General features: G+C 32.5%; 4 protein-coding genes across 7 annotated transcripts; all 4 read right to left on the bottom strand.

Annotated features, from left to right (window-relative positions):
* Nucleotides 1–1738: 1738 nt before the first annotated feature.
* LOC123885101 (3-ketoacyl-CoA synthase 12-like) lies at nt 1739–3322 on the bottom strand. Its single transcript, XM_045934333.1, has one exon. The coding sequence runs from the start codon at nt 3320–3322 to the stop codon at nt 1910–1912; it is 1413 nt and encodes a 470-aa protein (XP_045790289.1). The 3' UTR covers nt 1739–1909.
* Nucleotides 3323–6022: 2700 nt separating this feature from the next.
* LOC123887060 (protein KTI12 homolog) lies at nt 6023–8573 on the bottom strand. Of its 2 annotated transcripts, none has more exons than XM_045936332.1 (2): nt 8375–8573; nt 6023–7155 (listed from the first exon to the last, which is right to left on the bottom strand). In XM_045936332.1, exon 2 carries the CDS (start codon nt 7092–7094, stop codon nt 6180–6182), a length of 915 nt encoding a protein of 304 aa, XP_045792288.1. In that variant the 5' UTR covers nt 7095–7155; nt 8375–8573; the 3' UTR covers nt 6023–6179. The 2 variants fall into 2 exon arrangements, with proteins under 2 accessions (XP_045792288.1, XP_045792289.1); XM_045936333.1 differs by having other exon boundaries at nt 8370–8569.
* A 1096-nt stretch (nt 8574–9669) lies between these two features.
* LOC123885184 (BUD13 homolog) lies at nt 9670–17524 on the bottom strand. 2 transcript variants are annotated; one of them, XM_045934450.1, is made up of 10 exons: nt 17279–17524; nt 16348–16633; nt 15078–15287; nt 14112–14859; nt 13732–13796; nt 13353–13414; nt 11886–11989; nt 10350–10422; nt 10067–10247; nt 9670–9954 (listed from the first exon to the last, which is right to left on the bottom strand). In XM_045934450.1, exons 3-10 carry the CDS (start codon nt 15259–15261, stop codon nt 9869–9871), a joined length of 1503 nt encoding a protein of 500 aa, XP_045790406.1. In that variant the 5' UTR covers nt 15262–15287; nt 16348–16633; nt 17279–17524; the 3' UTR covers nt 9670–9868. The 2 variants fall into 2 exon arrangements, with proteins under 2 accessions (XP_045790406.1, XP_045790407.1); XM_045934451.1 differs by having other exon boundaries at nt 17161–17484.
* A 2844-nt stretch (nt 17525–20368) lies between these two features.
* On the bottom strand, nt 20369–25121 carry LOC123887102 (rop guanine nucleotide exchange factor 3-like). 2 transcript variants are annotated; one of them, XM_045936388.1, is made up of 8 exons: nt 24884–25121; nt 24252–24565; nt 23704–23820; nt 23270–23424; nt 22664–22738; nt 22245–22568; nt 21388–21732; nt 20369–20777 (listed from the first exon to the last, which is right to left on the bottom strand). In XM_045936388.1, exons 2-8 carry the CDS (start codon nt 24541–24543, stop codon nt 20664–20666), a joined length of 1422 nt encoding a protein of 473 aa, XP_045792344.1. In that variant the 5' UTR covers nt 24544–24565; nt 24884–25121; the 3' UTR covers nt 20369–20663. The 2 variants fall into 2 exon arrangements, with proteins under 2 accessions (XP_045792344.1, XP_045792343.1); XM_045936387.1 differs by lacking the exon at nt 24884–25121 and having other exon boundaries at nt 24252–24806.
* Between the last annotated feature and the right edge of the window lie 947 nt (nt 25122–26068).

Below are 26068 nucleotides of genomic sequence, written 5' to 3'. Positions count from 1 at the left end.
TAAAATCACTACCGAGAGACTCTACGGTTAGTTCATCTAATTGATTCGTCATACAGGTATTCATAATAGTAATCCTTGATAAATCAACATGTCGTAGAACTTGAGTTATATACATACTCATATGTTTATTTGGCTTTCGCACGAAAGTAATATTATGAATCTAATCTTTATTGTTAAATATGGTTTATGATTAAATTAGGAGAACCCGAGTTCGATTCCTGGGTGGAACAATTTCTTGGCCAGACTTTACTTACCTCGCGGCCGAACTCTGGACTACTAGGGCTCATTTCCCCTATGAACCAGAGGGTTATAAAGCAAAAAAAAAAATTATTAAGTTAATTCCAAAATACAATTCACCACTTTTCGCCATTTTCATCAAATTCCAAGAATATCTTGAATCTTCATAAACCTTCAATTTCCTTTATCAAACTGCTTCAAAACACTTTTAGAAGTTGAAATCCATGGAAATAAGTAAGGAAATAAAGCAAGTAACAATCAGTTTGAGATTCTAAGTGGCTAGGAAGAATTTCAGATCGGCTAGGCCAAATTAAAGCTAAGCTTTAATGTATTTATGCTTCTGATTGTATTATGAAACTTTTTATCGGTTTAATTTCGCTTGATCGTGGCTGAATCAGAGTTTTCAATTTTTTTGTTCTTGATACTACTTTCTTCGGAATTCAATTCCTGGACCTCTAATGTTAAAACTGTGTTCATATTAATTATCTACGCGAAAAATCATGTAAAAAAGAGTATTTGTTTGTCGGTTTTGGAGTCGGGAAGTGATTTCAGTGGCGTTGCTGGATAAAATTCCGGCGAACTGCAAATCAATGTGAGGAAGAAAATGATTGAGGTTGAAGACGTGACAAATTAAAAGTTTTTCATTTCAAATTTCTTTTAAATAAAGTATTGTATTTTAAAATTATATAAAAATAAATAAATAAAAAATCATATTACCGGTTCAACCTGCAACAGCAGGTATTTTAGTCTCCCATTGGTAGGAGACATGCCTGCCTCTCCCATGCTAGAATCCACCCCATTTCTATACCACAAATTTGGAAACATACTATCAAAAATATACATAAGTCATCATTCTTAGGCCACTATACATTAATGTGAAGCCTAAGAACTTTCCTAGTGTATTACACAAAATTTCATCAACACATTTCTCCAAATTACTATATAGTATCTCATGATCAAGAATCAAGATTCAGTCAGGACCAAGATAAAACTTAAGCAAGGATATATAAATCTAATGACATACATATCAAATTAGTAACTATAATATAACTCAATGATCATGCATATCAATCAACTCTCCTTTCTCAAGGACAAACCACCAATTGTGAGAAGAACTGAGTGTTATTATCATGATTAAACCAACTCTCCTAATTATTCTTATCATGCGTAAACTTTGAAGTTAAGTTTATCAGGAGACAATTGAATTCGGTTGCTCACATTTTAGCTAGGGTGGCCAATTCTTGGACTAATCTCCATAGATTTGAGATTATTCCTTCATGTATTGAACTTTTGATAATTAATGAAATGCAGTAAGTTTGTTTGGTTAAAAAAAAAAATTCTTATTAAACCAACTTTGCTTAGCAAAATCCCCTTACATTTACAGCCTAAATATGATACACACTAGTAATAGATGAAACAAAAGTAAACAAACTTTTTATTGGATAATGAATATTATTAATACAGAATATATAATGAAATTAGTGCACAACAACCTTGATCCTTCTTGTCAACAAATCTAGTAAAAAAGAACAAAATTACACTTATTTCATTCCACAATAAAGAATGAAATTAATTATTTCAATTATTTTTTTCTTAATTTTGTATTTTATTTCACAATAAAAAATGAAATAACTTTACACGGACAGTGCCAAACCATTAAACTCATTAATTATCACCTTTCTTCACTTAGAAAATTACGAAATTCAGAAGAGTTTGTATCCTCAACTTGATTCATCCAACCATACATGTCCATGAAAGGATTGGCCAAAGATTGAGGTGGATAATCATGAATACAATCTTCCCAAACATTTGCCTCACCAACATCTTTCATTACTTCCCACAAACAACTATTGCATTTAAATCCAGCACCAAAACTTATCATAAAAACTTTATCACCTTTTTTAAGTCTCTTTTTTGCTTCCATGTATCCTAACACATACCACAAACTACCAGCAGAAGTGTTACCAAAACGGTGTAATGCCATCCTTGCTGGTTCAAGATCATATTCACTTAGATTTAAACTCTTTCCAACTCCATCAATCACTGATTTTCCTCCTGTGTGTAGGCAAAAATGATCAACACCACTTTTAAAATTCAATGATGATTTAGTAGGCAACAAACCTAAGCAACTAGCTATCTTCTTAAGTTTCTTAAAAAAAAGTGATACAACAAGAAACCTAAGCAATTCCCTTAGTGGCAAAATTTTGGGTGAAATTTCCCTTAAATTGTCAACAAAAGCTCTTGTTGCTACCAATGGGAGAGCCTTATCTAAATAAAAACCAACCCTGCCCTGCTCATCTTCCTTTTTATGGCAACAATTATACGAGTCATCTGTGGCGCCGTGATGCGTCCTTACTAAACACTTCAATTTCATTATACTTGTGTTCTTTAAGGACCTTTTGTTTGTCAAAAGAATCGCACAACCGCCGGTACGAAAAAGACAATTGGCTAAGATCATTGATCTATTATTACCAGGATACCAATTTGGACTAAGTGACTCTGAAGTGACCAAAAGTGCTAACTTGTTCTTTTGTGATTTGAAAATGTTTTTAACAATGTCTAATGATATAAGAGTAGCACTACAACCCATTCCGGTGAGATTGTACACTTTTACGTCGTGTCTCATTTTGTAACGGTTAATGATGAGTGACGATAGTGAGGGAAGAGAGGTAAACATTGAGATGTTGACGACAAGAATGTCGATTTCGGAAGGGGAAATGCCTGATCTAGAGAGGAGTTTTGCAATGCTGTCGTTGAAAAACTCTTCCATTTCTGAGATCGCGTCGTTTAGTGTTGGGGATGCTTCGCGGCCTTCAATGACGTTTTTTGGCGCGTAAGTTCGTTCGCCAATGCCGCAACTTACAATAGCTTTGAGGAGAAATTTGTACTCATTTAGACCCAAATCCTCTGTTCTTTTGATTATTTTGCCACATAACTTTGTCCCTAGCATTCTATCTTGTGTTGGCTTGTAACATTGGTAATCCAATATGTAGCACTCTTGGTCCCTCTTTTGATCAAATAGCTTCCATATTAGAAAAATAAAATACAATGCTGGAACTACATAAATTAAAGAGAGGAACTCCATTTGAGAGAGAGAGAGAGAGAGAGAGAGAGAGAGAGAGAGAGAATTTTGGTGGAGAAAGTTTTGGAATTGGAAAGGTAGAGAAAGTATCTTATAAGGAGAGAAGAGACTAGGGTGTGTGAGTGGAGAAATTTTTGGGTTCTGATTTGCTACGGTTAAAAAATCTTACAGTTTTACGCAATGATTAATCCCAGCTACTAATTTCGCATCAAACAGTTTAGATTTCACATACACTAAAATGATCTCAACGATCCATTAATATTAGACGGTTTACACTGTAACTAACAGTAAATTTGTTTTCGTTATTTGGACAAGTGAATGTGTTCATAAGATTCACCATTTCAATATCTCAATATCAACCCCTAACAAACTAGAGCTAATAAGGGGTGTATTGAATTGAGTTTCAAAATATTTTAAAAGACTTTTTTATGATTAAAAAATTTTGTGGTATTCAATCAATACTTTTATGATATTCAATTTAAAATGTGTCTTGGTATTCAAAAATATACAGATTTTGACGAATTTTTTTGTGGAATGAAAAAATACATATAAAACATTAATCTAACAATCTCGGTCAAACCTTTAAAAGTTTATACTCTCCAAAAACTTTTTTCTTCTCCCGCTAAACACAAAGCAAATTACTAACAAATTCTTTCTATTACAACTTTTTAATTACCTCTATTTTCTTTTGAATGACAATTGATATGCATTCTGTAAAATAACATTGTGCTTGCTATATATATACATATAACGTTGGATGAGAGCAATTAGCGTTGGATGCTATAGCTGCTATGAAAAAGGTACTGTACGGTGAATGCTATATAACTCGACACCAAATTACTAGCCGGGAATATGACTATATATACAAAGCACTAAACGACGGAGATATGACTATATATACAAAGCACTAAACGATGATTCTGCAATCTTTCGACAAGCATATAGAAATGTATCCTGATGTATTTCGAAAGTTGTGTTAGAAATCTTAAAAATCCGTATAATACTTTGAAATCTTGAAAATCAGTGTTAGAAATCCATTAAAATCATATGTTAAGAATCCTGATTGTAAAACGTCTACTAATAGTCTCTTAAAATCTTCAAAACTTGTTCAAAAATAAAAAATCTTCAAAACTTTTTTGTCAAAATAATCTTTCAAAATTTCAATTGAATAGCTAAGATTCAACTCAACCTCCGGACAATTATATGGTTGATTATTTATTGATAGATAATTTACCACAGACAAGTACAAGAAACTCCAACTACCACTCGTGAGCTTTTACTTATAAGGGACCACATCGATTATCATTAGCTTTTACTTTTAATTCAATTGACTAGTGATTTTATTATGTGTAATGCTAACACCAGATAAGCGAGACATTGTTACTTAATGGTGTGTCTAGTAATTTATAATTATGCATACATTTGAACTACGAAACCACTACTAGTAAGATATAATTTGCCAGATATCTTCTTAGTTTATTAGTTTATCAAAGAAGGATGATTTAATGTTCATTTTGACCTAAAATCACCCCTCTAAGTTGTTTTTCTTTTTCGTTATAATAAATAAGTGTGATTATCACATATTTGTTTGTTTTGATTTTTCGTCTTCGTGCGGTGTATTTTGTTGTCATGTCTTTGTGCGGTGTATTTTGTTGTCCCGTCTTTGTGCGGTGTTTATTTGTTTCAAATTGAAGAATTAGTTCGGTGTAGTGCAGATTCGATCAATGTCAACTTTGGTGTCATCAACGCTACATATCCGTAGGCATGGACATTCCGGACACTTCAATATTTAAATTTGTAGGCTTATGCATTTGCCGTTTTATGCTATTAACATAGATACTGTGAGTTTATTGATTTATCCTTTTTGTTTTTAGCGCCTTCGAATTTGTATTGCATCGATGTACTCTATCAATTTGAATGAATTATCGTTTATTTTTAGTCAATATGAAACTGACATAAACCCACTTGGGTTGGTGCATTGATATTGGCTTGAGACTTGAGAGTGTGCTCCTCTTGAGGTCTGAGGCTCGATTCTCTCTGATGTTAATTTGGATGAGCTAATTTAGTTTCTTAAAAAAAAATAAAAATGAAACTGACATAACTTGTCCAGATATGTTCTATCAAACTGACATAACTTGTCCAGATATGTTTTATGAAACTGGTGCAAGTTGTCAGCTATGTTATACGGTACAATATATTGTGAGGCCAAGTTTCCGGAAAATATATGTCAAGTGACATAATATATTTATTAAAAAAAAAAAAGTAAAATGATTATGTCCAGTATTTTTCTAATTGCATAATATCCCTGCTATTATCTTTAGTTTTACAGGTATATGACTTTCATCAAGAGTTCAAATGTCCCCAGATCACAGTCAATATCTAGTTTAGGAATATTCGTCTGTTTTATCTTATTTTTTTAAAAATGATATATATGTATTATTATAAATATTTGTATAGGTTCTTGTAAGTATAAGTACAGTCATTCAAGGTTACCTTGAAATGCAAGTTGTTTTCTAAAATTTCTTGCTTGAAGGTTCTCTAGGCCTAATGGGCCCGCCAAGCCCACGGGGAGGAGGCGGCGGCGGCGGCTATATATAGACCTAGGATCATTAGGTCTGACATGTTCTACATACCTAATATACTAAATCCTAGCTCAACATCTTTGTTGACTAGATATTCACATAAATAACCTTAGCTTGGATTGGAGAGAAGCAATCAATTGATATTACAATAAAAACTAGAGGGGATAAACAGTTTATTCATCAACAATGCTCTAAGTAAATATCTAAAACATCTCTGTATTTAATTAATCAAGCACACATATAAATTCAATGATAAAATTACTGCAACATACTTTTCTTCATGAAGTTCCAAGTTCCCTGTTCAAGTAATCAATAAACATTCTTTTAGCACTATCTGAATCAGAAGGAGGAGGTTTCCCGCTCAAACTTGTTTGACCTGTTAATTTCATGAACGTACGTCGCAACCTGCGAAGCTCTGGCAACCCAACTGATCTTGAAAGATTGATAGGAGGAAAATCTTTCCCTATAGAAATGCCATTAGCTGGTAGCATACCAAGATCACGAGATTGAGCTTCTGCTATAGCATTAGTAACCTCTTGTGTTGCTTTGTCTAACTCATGGAGAGAATTTGCATCCGAAAAACGTTTTGTTTGAGTTGCAATTGATGGTTGCAATATCTTCACATCACGGGTTTTGGAGTCCAGTTTTTTGGTTATGTAGGAGACAGCATCATCTACAATGGAGGCAGAATCAGACAAAGAAGACGATGCTGATTTCAACTCAAACAAAGGTGAATCCCATCGGTTTCTTCTCTCCGGTTTCTCAAACCTCCTTACCAAATCTTCAAATATTACATCATCATAGTTGTCCTCACCTTTCTCCCTACGCTCTTGATTCCATTTTCTACAATCATTATCTTCAACATCACAGTAAAAAACACAGTATCTAATCCCGGCAGCACGAGCCAAACACCATAGCTCATATCGATAACCCTTAATGTTATTCAAAGAATCAACGATGATAACAGTATCTTTTGACAGAGACCTATCAACTTCTGACCTAAGAACTCCTCTTAAATTCTTCTCTGATGGCATATTCGCGTAACTTTGATTTCGATCAAGATGAAAAGAAGCTTCATCTATGATTCTCACTTGATATTTCAATTCTGAAGATTGTTTGAGAGCTTCCGCCAGACATAACGCAGCTTTGGATTTTCCACTGCATGGTTGACCACAGATTACAACCAGTGCCATTTGAAACTACAAAATTGTTATGTTCTCAGTTGATAAAATGATATCTCTTCAGAAACACTACCTGCAATATATTAATACATAAATAACGATAAAACTTAGACGTTATGCTATAGGAACTGTTACTACTGTGCTATAATAAAAAGATAAATATAACAATCACCAATATTTTTGAAAGAATATGAAAAAACGGTCTCTTTGTGAAAGGAACAATAAGGACTAAATAAAAATTTTGATCCTCAAAATTGTAAGAATAGAGCAATTTAATCCCACAAATTTACAAAATAGCAAATTATTCCCAAGTTAAAGAAAATCAACAAATTTATTTAGGACCTGTTTGGATTGACTTATTTGATCTTATCTACTGACATAAGTTTTGTGAGACTGTTTGGCATGACTAATGAAAAATAAGTTTTTTCTTTTTTCTTTCAGTTTTCCAATACAGCTTATGAAATCAGCAGGGGCGGATCCAGACATTTAATACTACTAGTGTGGCTAAACATGAAAGAAATTTAGCAAACTAAGTTAATTGTTTGTCTCAAAGCAATTCTTGTCTCTTATTAGAAGATCGTATGAAATTAACATGCATATTGACCTTATTGAAAAAACCACTAACATCTTTGTGAGTCTTAGCACCAATTGAAGTTGATGGACGAAACAATGCACATAATAAACAGATGGATTCTCATTTTGGATTAAAGTTCTCAAACCACCAAACTTGTTTCTTTAACACTTACAATGCCAATAAATCTTTCTTTTAATTTAATATAAAATGGCTCATATATATAGCCTTCTATTGTTGTATCTAAGCCAATTTCACATCCAAACCCGTGACCATATCATAATGCAATTCTTCAAACTTTGAAATTATAATTCAGTGAGGTCTAGTGGAACTTATGAAGCACGGACACTGACACGTCGACACCGATAATAATTTGAAAAAATAACACAATTCAATGTAACTATAAGTGTCGGTGTGTCGGTGCTTCAAAGAGTGGAACTCGTATTAACACTTGCATAATATAGCAGGAGCAAGACACTACCCAAACAAATAACCATATCACCAACACCAAAAACACACTATCAAAGCTAGATGAACAAATCCAAGACATACAATAACCTACGGAACATAACAGATGAAAATCACAACTAAATACTATTGTTCTTCACACCAATTGATTATAAAGGAATTGAGAAAATAGAAGTTTTTAACAAATTGGGGTTTTAGGGTTCAGCTGAAAAAAAGAGAATAGAATATGGAAAAATTGAAATACTCACTTTACCTTAGATTTTCAATCTCAAGATTGAGGATTTGAGGTTGACACTTTGATTTTGCTTATTTGAGAATTGAGATTGAAGATGTGAATCCTTTTTGCTCGATTGTTGGAAGTTTTAGGGAAGAAAGAAAATCAAATTTGATGGATAGTGGTGTGACTATGGGGAGGGTGAGCGATGATGATGAAGAAAATCCTTTTTGCTCATTAATTAATTGTTTTTTCAAGTGTTTATTTTATTTTATTTTTTTACAATAAGTGTTTATTATTATTTTTTATATTTTTTTTACAATAAGGGTTTATTATTGTTGTTCTTTTACTATTTATTTTTTTTTGTTGATAGATGAAATGACAAAACTATTGAAAACTCACGCACACAAAATGGAGTGACCGGGGTTTGAACCTCGATCATGACGTCCGACATTAGCAATTTAGACATGTTATTTCTACCGCTCGAATTCATAATCTTCAAAGCTCTAAACTTGTTTTTTTATCCTTAGACCAAATCATTGTTTTTTATTAGCTATCATGGTTTTTTGATATAAAGTTTCCACCACAGTTAGCAATGATTAATTTCATCGGGGAATGTGTTGGACACACAAGATGGATTCTTCTCTCCCTACCGAATTTTCTCCATACGCATAAGTTCGAAGTCCTGTGACATTACACATTTTCAAAATTATAATGCAGTAGACACATTACTTTTAGGTTATCAAAGTATTTGAACATCCATTAATATAAGAGTGATCTTTTAAATAAATTTCAATTATCTCGAAGACTCAAATGATATGTCTACACAATATATTTCAGAGAAATCTTTGTTCACAAAAAAATATTTTCACAATGTTTATATTTTAATTTAGCAATCTATCAAAGTTCTGGCGTGATCATTTTTTTCTTCCAAATTTACCTTTCATTTTAAGCTATTTAATTCCAATAATTTACCTTTCATTTAAGCTATTTAATTCACAATTTCAATCTTCTTTATAAAATGGAAGTTATAAAATGTTCTGTGGTTATTGAAAAAAAGTTATTTGATTGAGTAAAGAAGATTGAAATTGAGAATTAAATAGCTTAAATGAAAGGTAAATTATTGGGAATTAAATAGCTTAAAGGTAAATTTGGAATTTATTTGCCAAAATATAACTGCTTGTCTTAACTCAAAAAAACAATGTCACTTTAAAACTTAAACTACACAAACAGTTAAATTAGTTAACATTACTTGGGGAAAAAAACTGGTCGATACTACTACAAATAAGTATGGCTCATCCATCCACTAATACACTTTCAATATGAAACCCAGGTTGACAAAAAATTTCCTCATTTTTCTGCAGGATTAGAACAATGAAGAAAACTATGGCTCATCATTTTCCATAATTAACATGAAAACATCATATTAACATCTTTACAAACATGCCTCCCAAATAGCCCCCTGAGTACACTTGGAAAATATGCCAGATCAACCATACTTTGTTTGAATGTTGTTACAATATAATGTAAGTTTTACATATCAGAGACAGACCAAAGATAAGCCTCTTTGTCTGTAGCTTGTCTCTCATTCATCCTCTTAAACAATGCCTTCTCGAACCCTACGAAGAGAGAAAGAGGTCAAGTCTATGATTTAGAATAGTTTCCCAATATTTCTATAAATATCTGAATATAAAATCAAGGTATAAAAAACATGGCAAATATGAAACTAACCGTTACTACGATCAACACCATCCCAATGTCGTCCCGGCCGTATCCCATACCGATTTGGAGCGGCATCTAAACCTCTCTTCAACCAGCTATGACTTGGTATCTCTTGAGGAACAACAAAACCAGATTCCCTCATTTTATCACTATCCCCCAAGTTCGGCAGAACAGGCTCTGGATATTTTTTCTGCACAAATGATAATTGACACAAAAAACATATTAGTCATCAGAACAGATCAAACTCCTATATCATCACAAGTGTCCAGCAGTAAGAGTTGCATCACATTACCTTTACTAGATGGGCCATAGGATCACCCCATCTTATCCTCTCCTTCAGTGACTTGTCAAGTTCAGGATCATCTCTGAAAAGAAAACAAAGAATGCATTATAAGAGATAGAGAGAAGAGAAGAGAAGAGAAGGAAAAAGAAATCTTTAAAATGATATCAAACTCACGCAATAAATACCAAAATCATGACTGTTTTCTAACTTTCAATAACATATTAACAATTTTATAAATAAACTTTCATACTGTCAGTCTGTCACAGAAAATTAGGTAACTTTTAAAGACTGGCACAAAGAGTTGACATTTACTACAGAGGCCTGACTAGAACAGCAAATATTAGATAGCAGGTTCAACAATAGTCATTGAACTTGAATGGTATCAGTTTCTTTGACCATTTTGAACAAGATTTTTATCATTTTGAGAACATTAGTATCAGTGCAAAATGTGATAGACTCGTATACATCTGAACAATTAAAACATCTATTAAGAATATGATAAATCAATCATCACTTTAGTGTTATGTCAACTAAGTGGATTAAAGCTCAACTCATGAAGACTGTTAAAAGAGAATTAATAAGCAAATTGATAGATTATTTTCTCATAGTCAGTAAAGACGGCCATTCATTTTCATTTATAAAACAAATCTAACCAATTCTAACAGCCCAGAGCCTGTGTGTCAAAATTTACCGTGTAAATACAAATTGCTTGTCTACATCAAGCTCTAGTTGTTGCATGCTACCAGATTAGGTTTAACAAGTATATGACCAAGCACATGACTTGGTCTAAAACTATGGTGTCAATACTGCCGCTACAGCGGAATAGCGTAGCAGTGGCAGGGTTCAGCGTTCCACCTTCAGCAGTGTAGGTTGTCGCTGCCGCAAATTGCAGCCATCCCATTATCTGTTATACCGCTAAAGAAATCTAGACTCACTACAGAATACCGCTAAAGAAATCTAGACTCACTACAGATGTGGCTAATGGAGATGATGAGTTGGAGGTGGAAAAACAAGAGTTTGAATCAAGTGATGAAATGGCCTGTCATTTTGTTTACTTTTAGAACTTGATTTTGTCATTTTGATGGGAAATGGCAAATTTTATAATTATTAAGTATGATTGTCCCTTTAATTTTGTCTTTTTCTGTTTTTTTTTTAGTATTTATGTATCTTTTTGAAATTTTAGTTTAATTTGTACATTGAGGAGTGCTAGCAACACACTCTTTAACAAACACACTCTAACACACTCTCTTCTATTGGTTAAAATTTATATGGGTCCCATAAAAGTTATATGGGTCCACATTTTTTTATGGGACCCATGTGAATTTCAACCAATAAAAGAGAGTGTGTTTGAGTGTGTTTGTTAAAGAGTGTGTTGCTAGCATTATTCTTTGTACATTACTACATTGTTTTTTAGACTTCACAATAGTGGCTATCCCACTATCCGCTATACTGCTATAGATTAAATACATGACACGTAATAGGTTACTGCAGGAATTAAGATAACAGATTTAAGACAGTGCACAACACTATTTTCTTTCTATATACCTGGTCCGAGCAAAAGGTTTTTCCTTCTGAACCTCTAGTTCCTTTTGCCTTGCCTCAGCTTCTCGCTTTTGAGCCAAGCCTTTGCCCCATTCTATTTGAATCTCCTGAAAGTCAAGAAGATAGCCAATAACTCAACTTGCTATTTTTCTTAAGATAACACAAATAACATCAATGTTAAAACATCTATACGTATAGCTTTCATACTTCATTTACACTATAGGAACAAAATAACTAAACAAATATAGATGGTTTCTTGTCTTCTAGATGAAATATAGGTAGAATTATATATTTTTACACCGCATTAATAAAATTATCATTCAGCTAACATGTGTACATGTACACATAACTTACACTATATTCTGTAAGGAAATCTTTATATAACTTTCACTCTACGACGACAAACCTACTTTCAGTTTCATGAATATATTTGATATGATGAATGAACAGCTACGCATGACAAGAAATATTTAAGAATGAAATCATGAGACATCAGAGAGAAAGTTGGGAGTTGGGACATATCATTCATAGTAATGCTCAAAAACTATCTAGGCAATCATCTTGATATAAATAACATGCAGAATTGTGTATTGGTAATTTTAATTTGCAGATAGTCCTTTAGGAAAATCTCAGTATGTGAACATATCCAAAACAAGCAAGTATCTTTCTAATCACTCATATTACATAAACAAATCTTGGATCTCAAAAATGGTATAGAATTAATAATAATTTTGGTCCCTCTAGTTTGAGCAATGTCTGGTTTTTTTTTTGAGCAATCTCAGTCCCTCAAGTTTTAATTGTTACAATTAAGCCCTTCCATCCCTTTTCATTTACTTCAAACTCTCAAATTCTCATAATCTATTAAAAATTTCCCAATTTGAATTGATTAAATTGTTTTAAGCATTTCACTAAAAAATTCACAAATATTCTTTTCTCAAAACCCTAATCTCGCATTCTACAAATTTAAAAGGGTCATGTTAACATGTGCTATTGGGGCACATGATAAGCTATCCAAATAAAGAAACTTAGCACTAAATAATGCAAAATATTTAATGTTAGAAAAGGCTGATTACACAAGTACCAAAAAAAATATCTATATTAGACTCCTTAACAGGGCACATGTTAACATTTTCCAATTTAAAATACCAAATTATTATACATTATTTCAAAAAATATATACCAACTAAAATATCAAATTTAACCAATTTTTTTTTTCTTTTCTCGAAACCCTAATCTCACGTTCTACAAATTCCAAACTAGAGGGACTAAAAATCACTCGAAAAAAAAAACTAAAGGGATCAAAACCACACATAGCTCAAACTACAAGGACCAAAAATGTAATTAAACCAAGAATATATTCATTTAACTACACCTAAATAATATGCAGCCAATTGCATACAGGTAGTATACAGAAAGCTACATCCAGATAAGAAATACAGTGCTAAACAAAATATACAGTACACAAAATACCTTGGGCTTTTCTTCTACTTTCTGTTTTGAGTTTACGTATTCCTCTTTGGTAATGCGTGCTCCTGCAAAAAAAATCAGCTAGATTGAGTAACTCGTCTTATCACAAAATGATATTGACCCAAAGAAAAAGTGTATATGTATTTTTACTAAGGAAAAAAAATTAGTTACAGAATAATGCCTGTCTATAATCCTAAAGCTAAGCTCCCCTTCCCACACTCCCTGCACGTGTATTCCCTTCACTTAGCAGTAACTTACTAGATATGCCATTCCCCCAGTCCATTGGTTCCTTCCACTCGGATTTTCTCTCTAGAGATCCCATCACAAAGTCATCCAATAGATTGGAGAGAATAACAACTAAAAATTTACTTCAACTCCTTACCTTTGTTATCACGAAATACAGGTTCAGCGCCACGCCCACTGATGACAGGGTCCATCTGTTTAAGTCTGCATAAAGGAATAGATAATCAGAACATTTACGTGGGCATAATAGCGATATAGATAAAGCTATTCTGTGACCTCTATTTAATATCTTCAGGTTTAAAAGAAATAGTTCTTGAAATGTATATTCTTATTGGCTTTATTTCTTGATTAATGAATTATAATATTGATAGTGGAAAAAAAAAATATTTAAGCATTTGTACATAGACAAGAAAATAATATAGAACAAGATTATGGCATGAATATTAATGAGAATTTAACTAGTACATAATAATATGTGCATGGAAAAAAAAAAAAAACTTATAACAATTGAACAATTACCTCAGCAAATCCTCCTTCTTCTTTTTGTCAATCTCTTCTCTGATATCCTTACCAGAAATCAAACCCGTCTTTCTTTCATTAACAGATCCTGCAATGGATAGCTCCTTCGATTTCTTCCTTGGTGGAGATAGGTCATGATCGAAAGATGGATGCGAATGACGAGAAACATCAGATAAACTCGATCTTGCAACACTATGCTGGCGTTTCCTCGGGGGTGAAAGGTCAGATGACACAGTTCCATGAAAAGTATCTTGAGAGGGAGAATCATGACGACCTCGTCTAGGTGGAGAAAGATCTTCCATATGTTGCCGTCGAGGAGGTGATCTATCACTATCTTCAAATTTTGATTTAGACAACCTTGGTTCACGAGCTATCTGATCTCTATGTTTACGAGGAGGAGATAAATCAGAATTCAGTTCCTCTGAATGTGCAGGTTGTGAGTTACGTTCAGGTGATGGAGTGTCTTTGCGTTTCAACTGCCGACGCGAAGGGGATAAATCAGCACCCGTTTTGTTAGAAGTGGAATGATTTAATTCAGGTTCTGGTGAAGGAGTGTCATTTCGAACCCTCTGCTTACGTGGTGGAGACATATCATTTGAGTCACCAAGATTCTCAGACTTAGAAGAAAGTGGAATCCAACCACTTCCATCCTCGGATATATCATGATAAGAACGCCTGGCCTTCAGCTGCTCAAGCCGTTTCATACGCTTTACTTCAATGTCTTCGTCAACTACCGGTTTCTCCTCATCTGCATCGACCAATAAAATAAGGGTATTACATTTTTAAAAAAGAAACAAAGCACAATAAAAAAAGAAGTAACAGCATGCTACAGAATAAATTTTCATTTAAAAAAAAAAATCTTACAGGAAACCAAATAGTAAATTGAATAATACAGAAACAAATCACAGTATATTGTCTAACATGAATATATATATATGTGTATATATTAATTTCTACATTATTTACCGGATGAGTTCTCAACATTTTCTTCTCCGAGATCCACGGGTTTCTGCCAGGCTGGATCTTCATCAACGACTAACAATCCAGATGCTTGTGGTAGAGTTTTCCTCTTCTTTTTCTTCTTTTTCTTGTCTTCTTGAGGGTTACTAACATATTTTTTTAGATAATCCTTCATTGAGTTAGATCCCATTGTTTAAGCCGCACCTTAGTACTTGCCTACATAATGTTAAATTCTATAAGATGATGCTTAAAAGATAGAAAGATTGCTGTAGGAAAAAAGAAACAACATTGTATGTAATATCCAAACTAAACAGACACATCAATGAGTTCAACATTAGGTAAAGAATGCTGTAATAAAAATGAAACGAATGTATGTAACATAACATCTAAACTGAACAAACATCAACGAGTTCAACATAAAATTTACCACTCAAATTGACAAATACTAATATTAGAGGAGTAATCTGTAAACGTCATGTTTATAAGTTAACACTGTCACAAGGAAGGGCAATGCATGAAATCTACTAAGGTGCGTTAGGAAGCGCATTTTCAGAGCTTATTCAGGTTTATCCTATGACATAAGCACTTGTATAAATGATTGGGAAAACTTATGAAAGTGGTTTATAAAATGTCCATACGTTGTTATCATATTATTTCAATAAGCTTCTCAGGATAGCTTATGGAAACAATGTAGAACTTATCTAAAAACAGTGTAGCCATATTATCTCTTTGATTATCATTACAGAAATAACACATACATAAGCACTAAATTGAGTTGTTTACCCAAACGAATCTCAGAGCTTTAATAAAGATCAAGGCAAAATAAGTAAAGGTCCAACCTAGCTATTCAACAATATGATGTCAAATAACAAAAGAGTAATAACCCTCCGATTCCAAGGGAAAGGGGTCATGGTAATCCAGAGTTCGACCAGAAGGTAAGTAAAGTCTAACCAATAATTGTTCCACCCAGGAATCGAACTTAGACAACATTCTTAACCCTATTTTTTGTTATATGACGACTCATCCATCTTCACAATCATATCTCTACACACATAGTAAACTTCAAAAACTCAGTCATATACAATATTATAGGTCTTATAGTTGTTATGCAATAAAATATTTCTGAATTTTTTTATAACAAAATTGACAATTGAAACATTCCTTAATTTCATCTACCCTAATTGAACACACTATGATTTCATCTCTAAGCTATGATTTGAATGCATATTGTCTTGTGCAGAGGGTTAAAATCAAAATTGAGAAGAAAAAAAAATACCTTTATCTTTTACAAAAACTGATCTGTAGTAATAACCTTCAAACTCGAAAATCCAATTAGCTTATAGGGTTCGTTCTCGGTGAGCCCTATCCGGTTGCCGGTTGCCGGCACTACGATTGTAGAAAATTGCTTTTTAGGCCCCCCTATATTGCTTCCAGACCCTTCAAACTGACAAAATTACCCTTTTGGAGCATAGCTTGAGAACAACAATAATTTTGGATCCTAGATTCCGCAATTTAGGTTTTTTCTTTCTTTCACAACAATAGAAACAACCAATTGCAGCAGGCTGGAACAACAACAACCAATCGGAAATGAGTTTTAGGAAGCAAATATGAATTTTAAGAAGCAAAATAAGCAATATGAAGTGTCAGGAATAACAATCAATTCCAGGAAGCAAAATGATTGCATAGAAAAGTTAATGTGCAGCTCGATATGGACTGCATATTAAATCGAACTGCAAAACTAATATACACATCAACACCTAAGTATCCATTAGACAAGAAGTGGATGAAAATAAATCAGACACAAACCAGAATTACAATGCTTACATTGCCTTTAGACAGAAACCATACAAGCTAATTACCCAAACAACAATTAAATTTCACCTAAAAGCTCAAGATCACTACCATTACCGATCAATCATGCAATAGAAATTTAACCTAAATTCAATCAATCATGGAAACAAGAACAGAAATTTAATAGAAATTTAAATCCAAAACACGAACACAAACAAGAAAGGGTTTCAGAATCACAAACAGACACACACAGAAGGGATTGAAACGTAATGAATTTCTGGGTTTAATGCTGTAAGACCTTATTTCGGATTCTACAAAACAAATGTAAGAGTTTTTCGATTCTACAAAATGAATATAAAAGTTTTTGTATTCTACGAAAGAATATAAGAGAATTTCTGAGTTTAGTGTTGTAAGACCTGATTTTGGATTCTAGGAAAGGAATGTAAGCGTTTTTGGTTTCTACAAAAGGAATATAAGAGTTTTCTGGGTTTATTGTATTTCGGATTGTATCACCCAAACTATCCTGACCAAAAATGAGGGGTATTTTGGGATTTTTGGGGGCTTGGAGCAACAAGAGGGGCCTAAAGAGCAAATTTCTTCTATGACATTCTCTTTTCATGGATTTCATGTTTGTGTGTGATTTCAATGGTTAGTATATGTAATCTGCGGTTAACCACTGCTCCAAAATTGACTTTATATAACTAAGTAAACTGAGTTCACATAACCTTCGGTAAACTTAGTTTACACTTACACTCAATTTAAAAGGTTCACGTTAATTTGCTTGTTAAAAAAAAAAAAAGTTTCAAGTTAATTCAGTTTACATAAACTATACAAAACTAAGTTTACATTAGTGTATATAAACTCAGTTTACATCTACTAGTCTACTAGTAATCTAAGAAAGTAAGATGATCGTTAAAAACCATTTTTGCCCTTAAGTCTAATTTTTTTTCGTTTTTGTTTGCTCCTTCAATTGGGGGTAAAATGGCAATATATTGATGAAAGTTCTCTCATTGATCCAAGCCAAACTTTCGCGTTAATGACAATTTCGCCCTTTTGTATTGCAAATACGATTTCAATCTATAAGGGCAACAATGGAACCAATTTGGTAATTTCCGGAAATTGTTTCACATTCTCCAACCAAAATTTGAACCACAAAGTCATTGGTGTCAAATCATAACAGTTTTGATCCAAAAGAACACTTCTTCTCCCTCCACTTTCTGAACCGAAAAAAAGTAAGAAACCATTGTTCATCCAAAAGCTCAAAAATACCATTTTTCTTTCGTTCTTTGTAAAGCAGTTCCGATGGAGGGGATTAAAAAGGTAAACAATATGTTGAACTCATTCCTTCTATTTATTCTGATGCTTTTTTATGGAGTGATGAAGAAAAATAACTAATCATTTTTGCCCTTGAATTTATAGAAATCAAAGCTTGGATCTACTACTTTGGAGGTAGAAAAAAATGTTAACATCTTTTAAAATCCTAGCCAAGAATGTGATGTTCACGTGAAGAATATATAGCCTAAGATTCTCTAAAGCAAAAATAACCTTTATCAATTAGCCATGTCTTTATTTGCACTCAATTTTCAAGTACACATGAGTTTCAATCAATCTTACTTTTATATCTGCTGCTTCTGATTTATTTTCAGCCTTTATCTCATTTTCTTCACAACATGATAATCTAACAGTTCCAATAATTCAAGATCTAATGTATTTAATTCAAAATATATCTCCAATATATTAATTTATCAGGCAAATTCAAATATGAACCACTTCATCAAATAATCCATGATGAACCAGTCATGAATAACATTATAACAAATAGAAATTTTATCAAATTCTTCATCATATTGTAAATTTATTAAATATGATCATCCATATAAATAATAACAAAAATTGAAAATCATTTGATATGTACTTTAGACACGTAAAAACAATAAAAATTACAAATTTTAATTCAAAAGTGAATTTCGTAAAATTCATATTCAGTAGATAATTTGTCAAAACTATACCACTTGTGAAAGTGATTCATCGTTGCATTAGCATAATTCCTCTCTCAAAATAAAGAACCAATATTACATTATGTTTAGGATCATGCAGTACTTTAAACAAGTCATTTTTTATTAATCTATAATATCTTTGCATGTCTTTAATAAAGATCATGCAGTACTTTTTTTTTCTCATCCACAAGTTTTTTCACTTCATGATTTGTACTTTCTTAAGTGAAAGAATCTACCTTTTGAATACATCAACTTGCTGTCCAGGATTGTTGGAAGCAAGAGAGTGAAAAAGAGAGGATTGTTCTCTTGTTTCACTTTGAAGAGATTATAAGGGGAATCATCTTGCTGTCTAGGATTGTTGGAAGCAAGAGAGTGAAAATGAGAGGATTGTTCTCTTGTTTCACTTTGTAGGGAATCACCTTGCTGTCCAGGATTGTTGGAAGCAACAGAGTGAAAAAGAGAGGATTGTTCTCTTATTCCACTTTATAAAGTTCATAGTGAAATCCTTCACGGGGTGTGAAGGGAGTGGACGTACCATTAGGGGAACCACTATAAATCTCCTGTGTCCATTTTCTCTTTCCCTGCACTTTTATTTTTCTGCACTTCATTCATATATTCATCACAAACCTTCAAGAAAAATAAAATTACCATAACATCTCTAAAAATATCCAAATAGATATAAAACCTAATTCACCCCCCTCTTAGGTTGCACTCTTAAACTTATACTTTTTTGAGGTAAGATGAATAACTCAATTGATTAAATTAGTTAAACTAAGGATTAAAGATCTGGAGGTCCAACGTTCAAGTTTTAGCAATGAATAAATTTGAATTAAAGTTAGGTTCCCGTAATTATTTTTTCCTCCTTCTTTTTTTCCCTCGAAACAAACATACCCTTAAATCCTATGATGTTTGTTTTATTGCACTTTTTCATCAAACTCCGTTAAAATGTGTTTTATGTGACACTTTAGCGACATGTTCTAATCAACAAATTATTTAAACTTTATTCAAAAATATCACGAATAAAAAATCTCACACAGTTCTTCATCAATCTTCGAAATCTTTATTCATGTATCATCTTAAAACAAAGTTCCAAATAAAAATTCTTGGAATTTATTAGTTCTAAAAACCTAGAAAATGAAATAAAAATGGTTAGAAATGTATGTGTTTATTAGCAGGGACCCTGTTCTAATCTTAAACAAATGGCAAGGATAGAAAATTAGTTGCTCAATATACAATTACACTCACAATACTTTTTTTTTTGAAATAGAATATTATAAAAATTAGGTTTAATTGATATTTTGGTCCCTATAAGTTGGCGTGTTTTTGCTTTTAGTCCTTGTATCTTTTTTTTTTTTTTATGAATTCATCCCTGTATGTTGACGTGTTTTACTTTTAGTTCATAAAGCTAAAATCCGTAGGAAAATCTGCAGGCAAATCCGCAGGAAACATGCAGATTTTAAATCCGCTGGAAAATTCAAAGGCAAATCCGCAGGTTTTCATGTGGATTTTCCTACGGATTTTAACTTTAGGGACTAAAACCAAAAGATTTTAACATACAGGGATGAATTGCTAAAAAAAAAAGGTACAAGGACTAAAAACAAAAACACGCCAACTTACAGGGACCGAAAGACCATTTAAGCCTAAAAATTATTCCTCAAAATGAAAGTGAAAATTTTCTTATGCAATACCACTGAAAACTAATTGTAATTTAGATGCAATCATCTATTACCTATCTAAGTTATCCTAAAGTTATGGTTTACAAAAGAAAGTTTTGAATAGAAGAACACAATGGTTTTTATACATTTTAGTTCCTCATTGATTTATCTGCGCAAAGAACATCTTCAATCCAAGCAACAATGTTGAATGCTAAGCCTTCTAATACTCTTGAGTAGCTTTCTAGTATTGCTTTTCCTACATCCTGCAAAACACAATTTCATGTATTGCATTATATTGTATTGCAATGAAAACTATCTGAATCAAATTGCTTTGCATTATATTGTATTGCAATGAAAAGAATCAAACTATGACCTGAAGCTCACGAACTGAACTGAACTGAACTCGCGAACTATCTGTTATGGTTCGGTTCTTTTTAGGTTTTTTCAACTGTCTTAATATTCATCTTGGTTTCGGTTTTTGGTTTTGTTTAAGTCCTAGTATCAATTCATAATAGCAATTTGGTATAGTGTGGTCTACATAGAATCAGTATAGTTCAGTTTGGAAGCACGATCCACCGAATCTTTATACCAGTTCAGTTCGAGATGAACCATTAGCAATTCGGTTCAGTTTTATGATTATAATGGTTGATTTGGTTTTACCAAGCATCAACAGATTGAAAAAGTTTATACATTTATCCAATCATATCTCACAATGTAGATCGATATTTCTGCCACTGTTTTCACGATGAAGTATGATTGAAAGTCTATGTAAAACTTTTTTATACTATCCATCGGTGCATAGTTATTAAACTCATTTTCAATATTATTTGTTGCATATATGATATGAATATATACATAACCAATAAAACCTACCTGATTGTATTGAATCTTGCATGTGTCCAACGAGGTTTGTGAAAGTTCAGGATATCTTTGTTTCAAGAAAAACAATAAAGTCTCGGCTCTTTCAGCTAAGACAAAGTTTTTGTCACTTTGGCCAGTGTCAGCCATAAATTCCTTTACTTTGTTCCATGAAGATTTTGAATGGCTTAAGCAAGCTTTACGTCTCCATGTGTACATTGACGACTCAACTCTATCTGCTAGTTCAAGTGCTTCATGTTCTGTACTTATTTTGAGGCAATCAAGAAGGTTGCCGGGTGAAAACTTGTCCGCAGAATGCATGTAGCGATAAATTGCGTCCCCTAGACTTGATCTTCCACTCTAATAGAAAATAATGTTTCGAAAGAGAAAGGGTCAGAAAAATAATTTGTTCATTTTGACAAAACATGTGTGATAGAACAACAATCCTAGTTCAAAAGAAAATAAATACGAAAAAATGCAGACAAAAAACACACGAGATTTGATCACGAAGTTCATGTGGCCAATTACGCCTACGGTTTGAATTATTCAAGCTTAGGCTTACAGATTACAACTTATGTTTAAATATTATGGTCTAGTTTACAAAATTACCCTTGAACCATACTGATCGGAATACACCTTGTGTTTAAATACTAATCACCGGCATTGTAAAAATAACCGACATTGTTCAACTCATGGGACTAAATTACTATTTTGTAAATTTTAGGGACTAAATTAACTGACCGTTATAATTTGAAGGACTAAAATACTGATTTACTCGTTAAATGTTGCTTTATTAACAAGCTTATGAAATTTAGACCAAAACTTAGGAAACAAGAGAAGTCTTAAAAATGCATGACCAAATGAGGACTAACCTTAGGAAGATTTGCCATGTATGTTTCCGGAATATCCATCTCAGCAAGCACACTGCTATTTATTGCCATAGCTGCTTTATGAATTTGATTAGCACAATCTCTTTTCTCAATCAAATGCTTCCTTGATTTATCAGAGAGGCCACCAGTGTGAACACAAGGAACCGGCAACCACCATTTCTCATCTTTTCTTTGAGCAATAATTCGAAACGAGCCTGCCTTTGAATGCGTACCGGCACTCGAATGTGAACTACGGTTAGAATTCCCTGATATGCTCCCTTGTTCTGCATACCAAAATTCAGTATCCTGGAAACTATCGAAGATTTCCTGTAAAAAGAAAGCATTCATTTGTTGTAAGAACATAGCCTTTGTCGATGAAAACAATGATGCCGCATTGAAAAAGAAATTGAAGTTTATCTTACAATGAGCATTGTGTCAAGCTTCTGTAGAGCTGGAAGGTTGATATAAATATCTGCCCTTGGTCTACTTGTCATCATCTGAAATATATCGTCGGAAATTATATTAGACACATTATGACCTGTTTGGATTGACTTTATTTGGACTTATCTACAAGGATATGCACTTGTGAAATCGTTTGAGAAAACTTATGGAAACAACTTATGACACATCCACTTTTTTCACCTTATTTCCACAAGCTCTCAGGGATAGCTTATGAAAACAACTTATAGTGTATATGGAAATAGTTTTACTTTATTTTATCTATTTTTATAGAAATAGCTTATACATAAGCACTTATATGATAAGTGTTTATGCTATAAATTCTTAATTAATATCTATGAAGCACGGACACAGACACAAACACCACACATGACACCGACACGTTGGCACCTATAATAATTAAGAAAATGATATAATTCAACGTAATCATATGTGTCTATCGTGTCGTGTCTGACATTGACGCGTGTCCAACATCAGGACACGTCTAGTCTAAGGAGTGTCCGTGCTACATAGATTAATAAGAGTATAAGATGCATAATGAGCCTCGTTAAGGTTCAGAAATAATTCACCTCCACAATTGTACCATCATCCAAGTATTGTGCAGTTGGGGCAAATTCTACTATGTAATCACACACTGACATAAGACAATTCATTTCTCTTTTCCACATAGCTTTCTTCTCAGCCTTTAGAGGCTCTAACTTCAAATTATGTCCAAATACAGTTGCTGCAAATTCCATGTCCAAATAGTAAACAAACAAACAAACATATTACGAGTAAATAGTCACTCTGGTCTCTAAATGTGTGAGCCGATGTCACCATAGTATCTGAATGTATCGAAATTACAAAAACATCAACAAGTGTGTGTTTCGTTAGTAATTTTATTTTATCGATCAAATGACTAATGGAAGTCACATCTTAGAACCCAACTAAATAACGAATGATACATTCATATATTGTGACAACCGCTCGCACATTCATTGCTTTGTTACTATTAAAAAATTACCATAGAGATTGGTAATGGAATTTGATATTGTTACTGCAGTGCAAACACCTTTACCACCACCAGACATATCTTCCCCCAAAAGAAGCTTAGAAAATCTTTCCTTCATCATTTCAAGTTCTGCAAAAATCCACAAACTTTATGTAAGTTCTGTTTGGATTGACTTATTTGATCTTACATAAACACTTATAAAATTGTTTAGGCGAGGTTCTGGAAACAATTTATGACATGTCCATAAGCCGTTTTAGGCTTACTTCCACAAGCTGTCCAAGATAGCTTATGGAAACAACATATAACTCATACAAAAACACTTTGACTTTTTATCTTCTTTTGTTGTAAAAATAGCTTATACATAATCACTTATATGAATAAGCACTTAGCTATAAACATGTAATCACTTATATGAATTAGCACTTATGGTATATAAACACGTAATCAATTATATGAATAAGCAATTATGCTATAAAAGCTTATGATTAAGCACTTATATGAATAAGCACTTTATCCAATTGTACTTATTCATACAACATAAAACCACACATTTAACAAACCTGTCTCCAATAGATCAAGATCATCAGATTTATCATCTAATGAATGTTTTCTCTGCTTCATTCCTAACCTTGAAAGAACAGCTCCATGTTTCACACTCATCCATGGTGAAGGTGGAGGGTCACTAGCATAACTATTGTCATCAATAGCCTCAGATAAGTTCGAAACCTCGGAATTACTCCGACAATACGCGAAAGAATCGCCGCTGAATGGTGAGTACTCAGGAGTTTCACTAATTAAATGATCATTTTGATCCACTGAAGAAGTTGAGTCAAAATTTGATGAATTATCCATTTTAAGTCAATTTTCTTAACACCTGCATATATAATAAAAAATCATTGAAGTTGTGTCAAAAATTGTACTCAAATGATAACTTGTGAACAAACAATGATTTTATAAAGTGATAGATCAAAAGAAAAAGCTGAAAACATGATTAAGTTGTTGTGTTGTTCTGTTAACAAAAAAGCAAAAGTTGTCAAAGAATGTTCCTGCTATTGAAATTGAAACTAAAAAAAATGGATTATTTGAGAACTTTCTAAGACTAAAAAAACTGTTAATTTCCAAAACATGAAATATGCAACGGTAAGAAAAAAACAGAAAAAGAAAGAAAAAGCAACGGTCCCCATAATGTTACCTTTTATTTTTTGGTTTGAATTTGAATTTTTTTTGAAAATGTAATAATAACTTTAGTGTTTAGCTGAAAATCATTTGAAACTGTTCCCTCTTAAGCTTTTGTGACTTTATTAATGCAAAAGAAAAAGAAAGAAAGAAGAGAAGATAAAAAGAGAAGAAAGCTTTTGTGGCTTGAAACTATAATAAATTATTGGGATGGAGAAGATCATTGAATTAAGACATGCAAGGTGTGTTCTGTGTTGAGATGAAGTCTTTATTATTATACTATATGATTGTCAAAAAAATGTATAATAACTGAAATTATAGAGAAAAAAAAATGGGAGATTGATCTCTTGTTACGTCACATATATATGACATAACAATTTTAGTATTTTTTTAGAACTGCTATCCTCAAACTTCCTGACGAACTCTTTTCATCACACGATCATACAACAAGCCACGTTTAATTGTCAGGAAGTTTGAGGATAGCAGTTCTCTTTTTTCTTGTCTTAGATGAAATGGTAAATTCACTGAAAATAGGATCACGATGTCCGGTCTAATAATTTCGATATTTTTTGTCAGTTGAGATAAGACTTACGAGACCAATTTTAATATTTATCTTGCATATAAAGTATAACAATTATTCTAGTTTTTACATGAACTTTTGGTCACTCTATATTTACAAAAGTTTTGGTTGGTTTTTTTTTTTCTTGTCCAATTTAACTTTTATTTCATATTTTTTAATTTTAGTCTCTTGTTATAATTTTTGGTCATTTTTTATGATGTCATATATTCATTTATGACATGGCTACATTTATCAAACCACATTGAATATCGACGTCAGTAGAAATATGCATATATTAAACACAAGCCACATCATAAAAATAAAATCCAGATTATCAAAAAAAAAAAAAAAAAACCAAAAATGAGATGAAGGATCCCAAAATTCAAGAAAAAAAATTTAAATTAGGAGACAAAAAACCAGTTTTTAAAATAAGGATTAAAACTTTTTTTTAAATATAGAAAGACCAAAAATGTATTTCAGTCTAAATATAATTGAGTAGAAAAAGATGTAGAGATGTCAATTTGTATCTACTAACGGAGTTTTTCGTGGGAATTATCTATTCGGAGCTCCAAAGTCGAATTTTTTTCCCACAGGGACAGGGTTGGACGGAAAAGTTCCCCTGAAAATATTTCGGGGCGGGAA

The sequence above is a fragment of the Trifolium pratense genome, linkage group LG5 (assembly GCF_020283565.1).
Source record: "Trifolium pratense cultivar HEN17-A07 linkage group LG5, ARS_RC_1.1, whole genome shotgun sequence".
In the NCBI taxonomy this organism is placed as follows: domain Eukaryota; kingdom Viridiplantae; phylum Streptophyta; class Magnoliopsida; order Fabales; family Fabaceae; genus Trifolium; species Trifolium pratense.
The sequence above is the reverse complement of the archived record's forward strand: the minus strand, read 5'-3'. Positions and strand labels throughout refer to the sequence as shown.

Excerpts from the sequence above, each read along its gene's own strand:
- LOC123885101 (XM_045934333.1), bottom strand. The coding sequence starts at position 3,322 with ATGGAGTTCCTCTCTTTAATTTATGTAGTTCCAGCATTGTATTTTATT.
- LOC123887060 (XM_045936332.1), bottom strand. The coding sequence starts at position 7,094 with ATGGCACTGGTTGTAATCTGTGGTCAACCATGCAGTGGAAAATCCAAA.
- LOC123885184 (XM_045934450.1), bottom strand. The coding sequence starts at position 15,261 with ATGGGATCTAACTCAATGAAGGATTATCTAAAAAAATATGTTAGTAAC. Across the intron at positions 14,860-15,077 it reads AAATGTTGAGAACTCATCCG|ATGAGGAGAAACCGGTAGTT; the intron begins GTAAATAATGTA and ends TGGTCGATGCAG. Across the intron at positions 13,415-13,731 it reads TGTATTTCGTGATAACAAAG|GAGCACGCATTACCAAAGAG; the intron begins GTAAGGAGTTGA and ends TTTTTTTTGCAG.
- LOC123887102 (XM_045936388.1), bottom strand. The coding sequence starts at position 24,543 with ATGGATAATTCATCAAATTTTGACTCAACTTCTTCAGTGGATCAAAAT. Across the intron at positions 23,425-23,703 it reads TTCCATTACCAATCTCTATG|CAACTGTATTTGGACATAAT; the intron begins GTAATTTTTTAA and ends TGGAATTTGCAG. Across the intron at positions 20,778-21,387 it reads GCAAGATTCAATACAATCAG|GATGTAGGAAAAGCAATACT; the intron begins GTAGGTTTTATT and ends TGTGTTTTGCAG.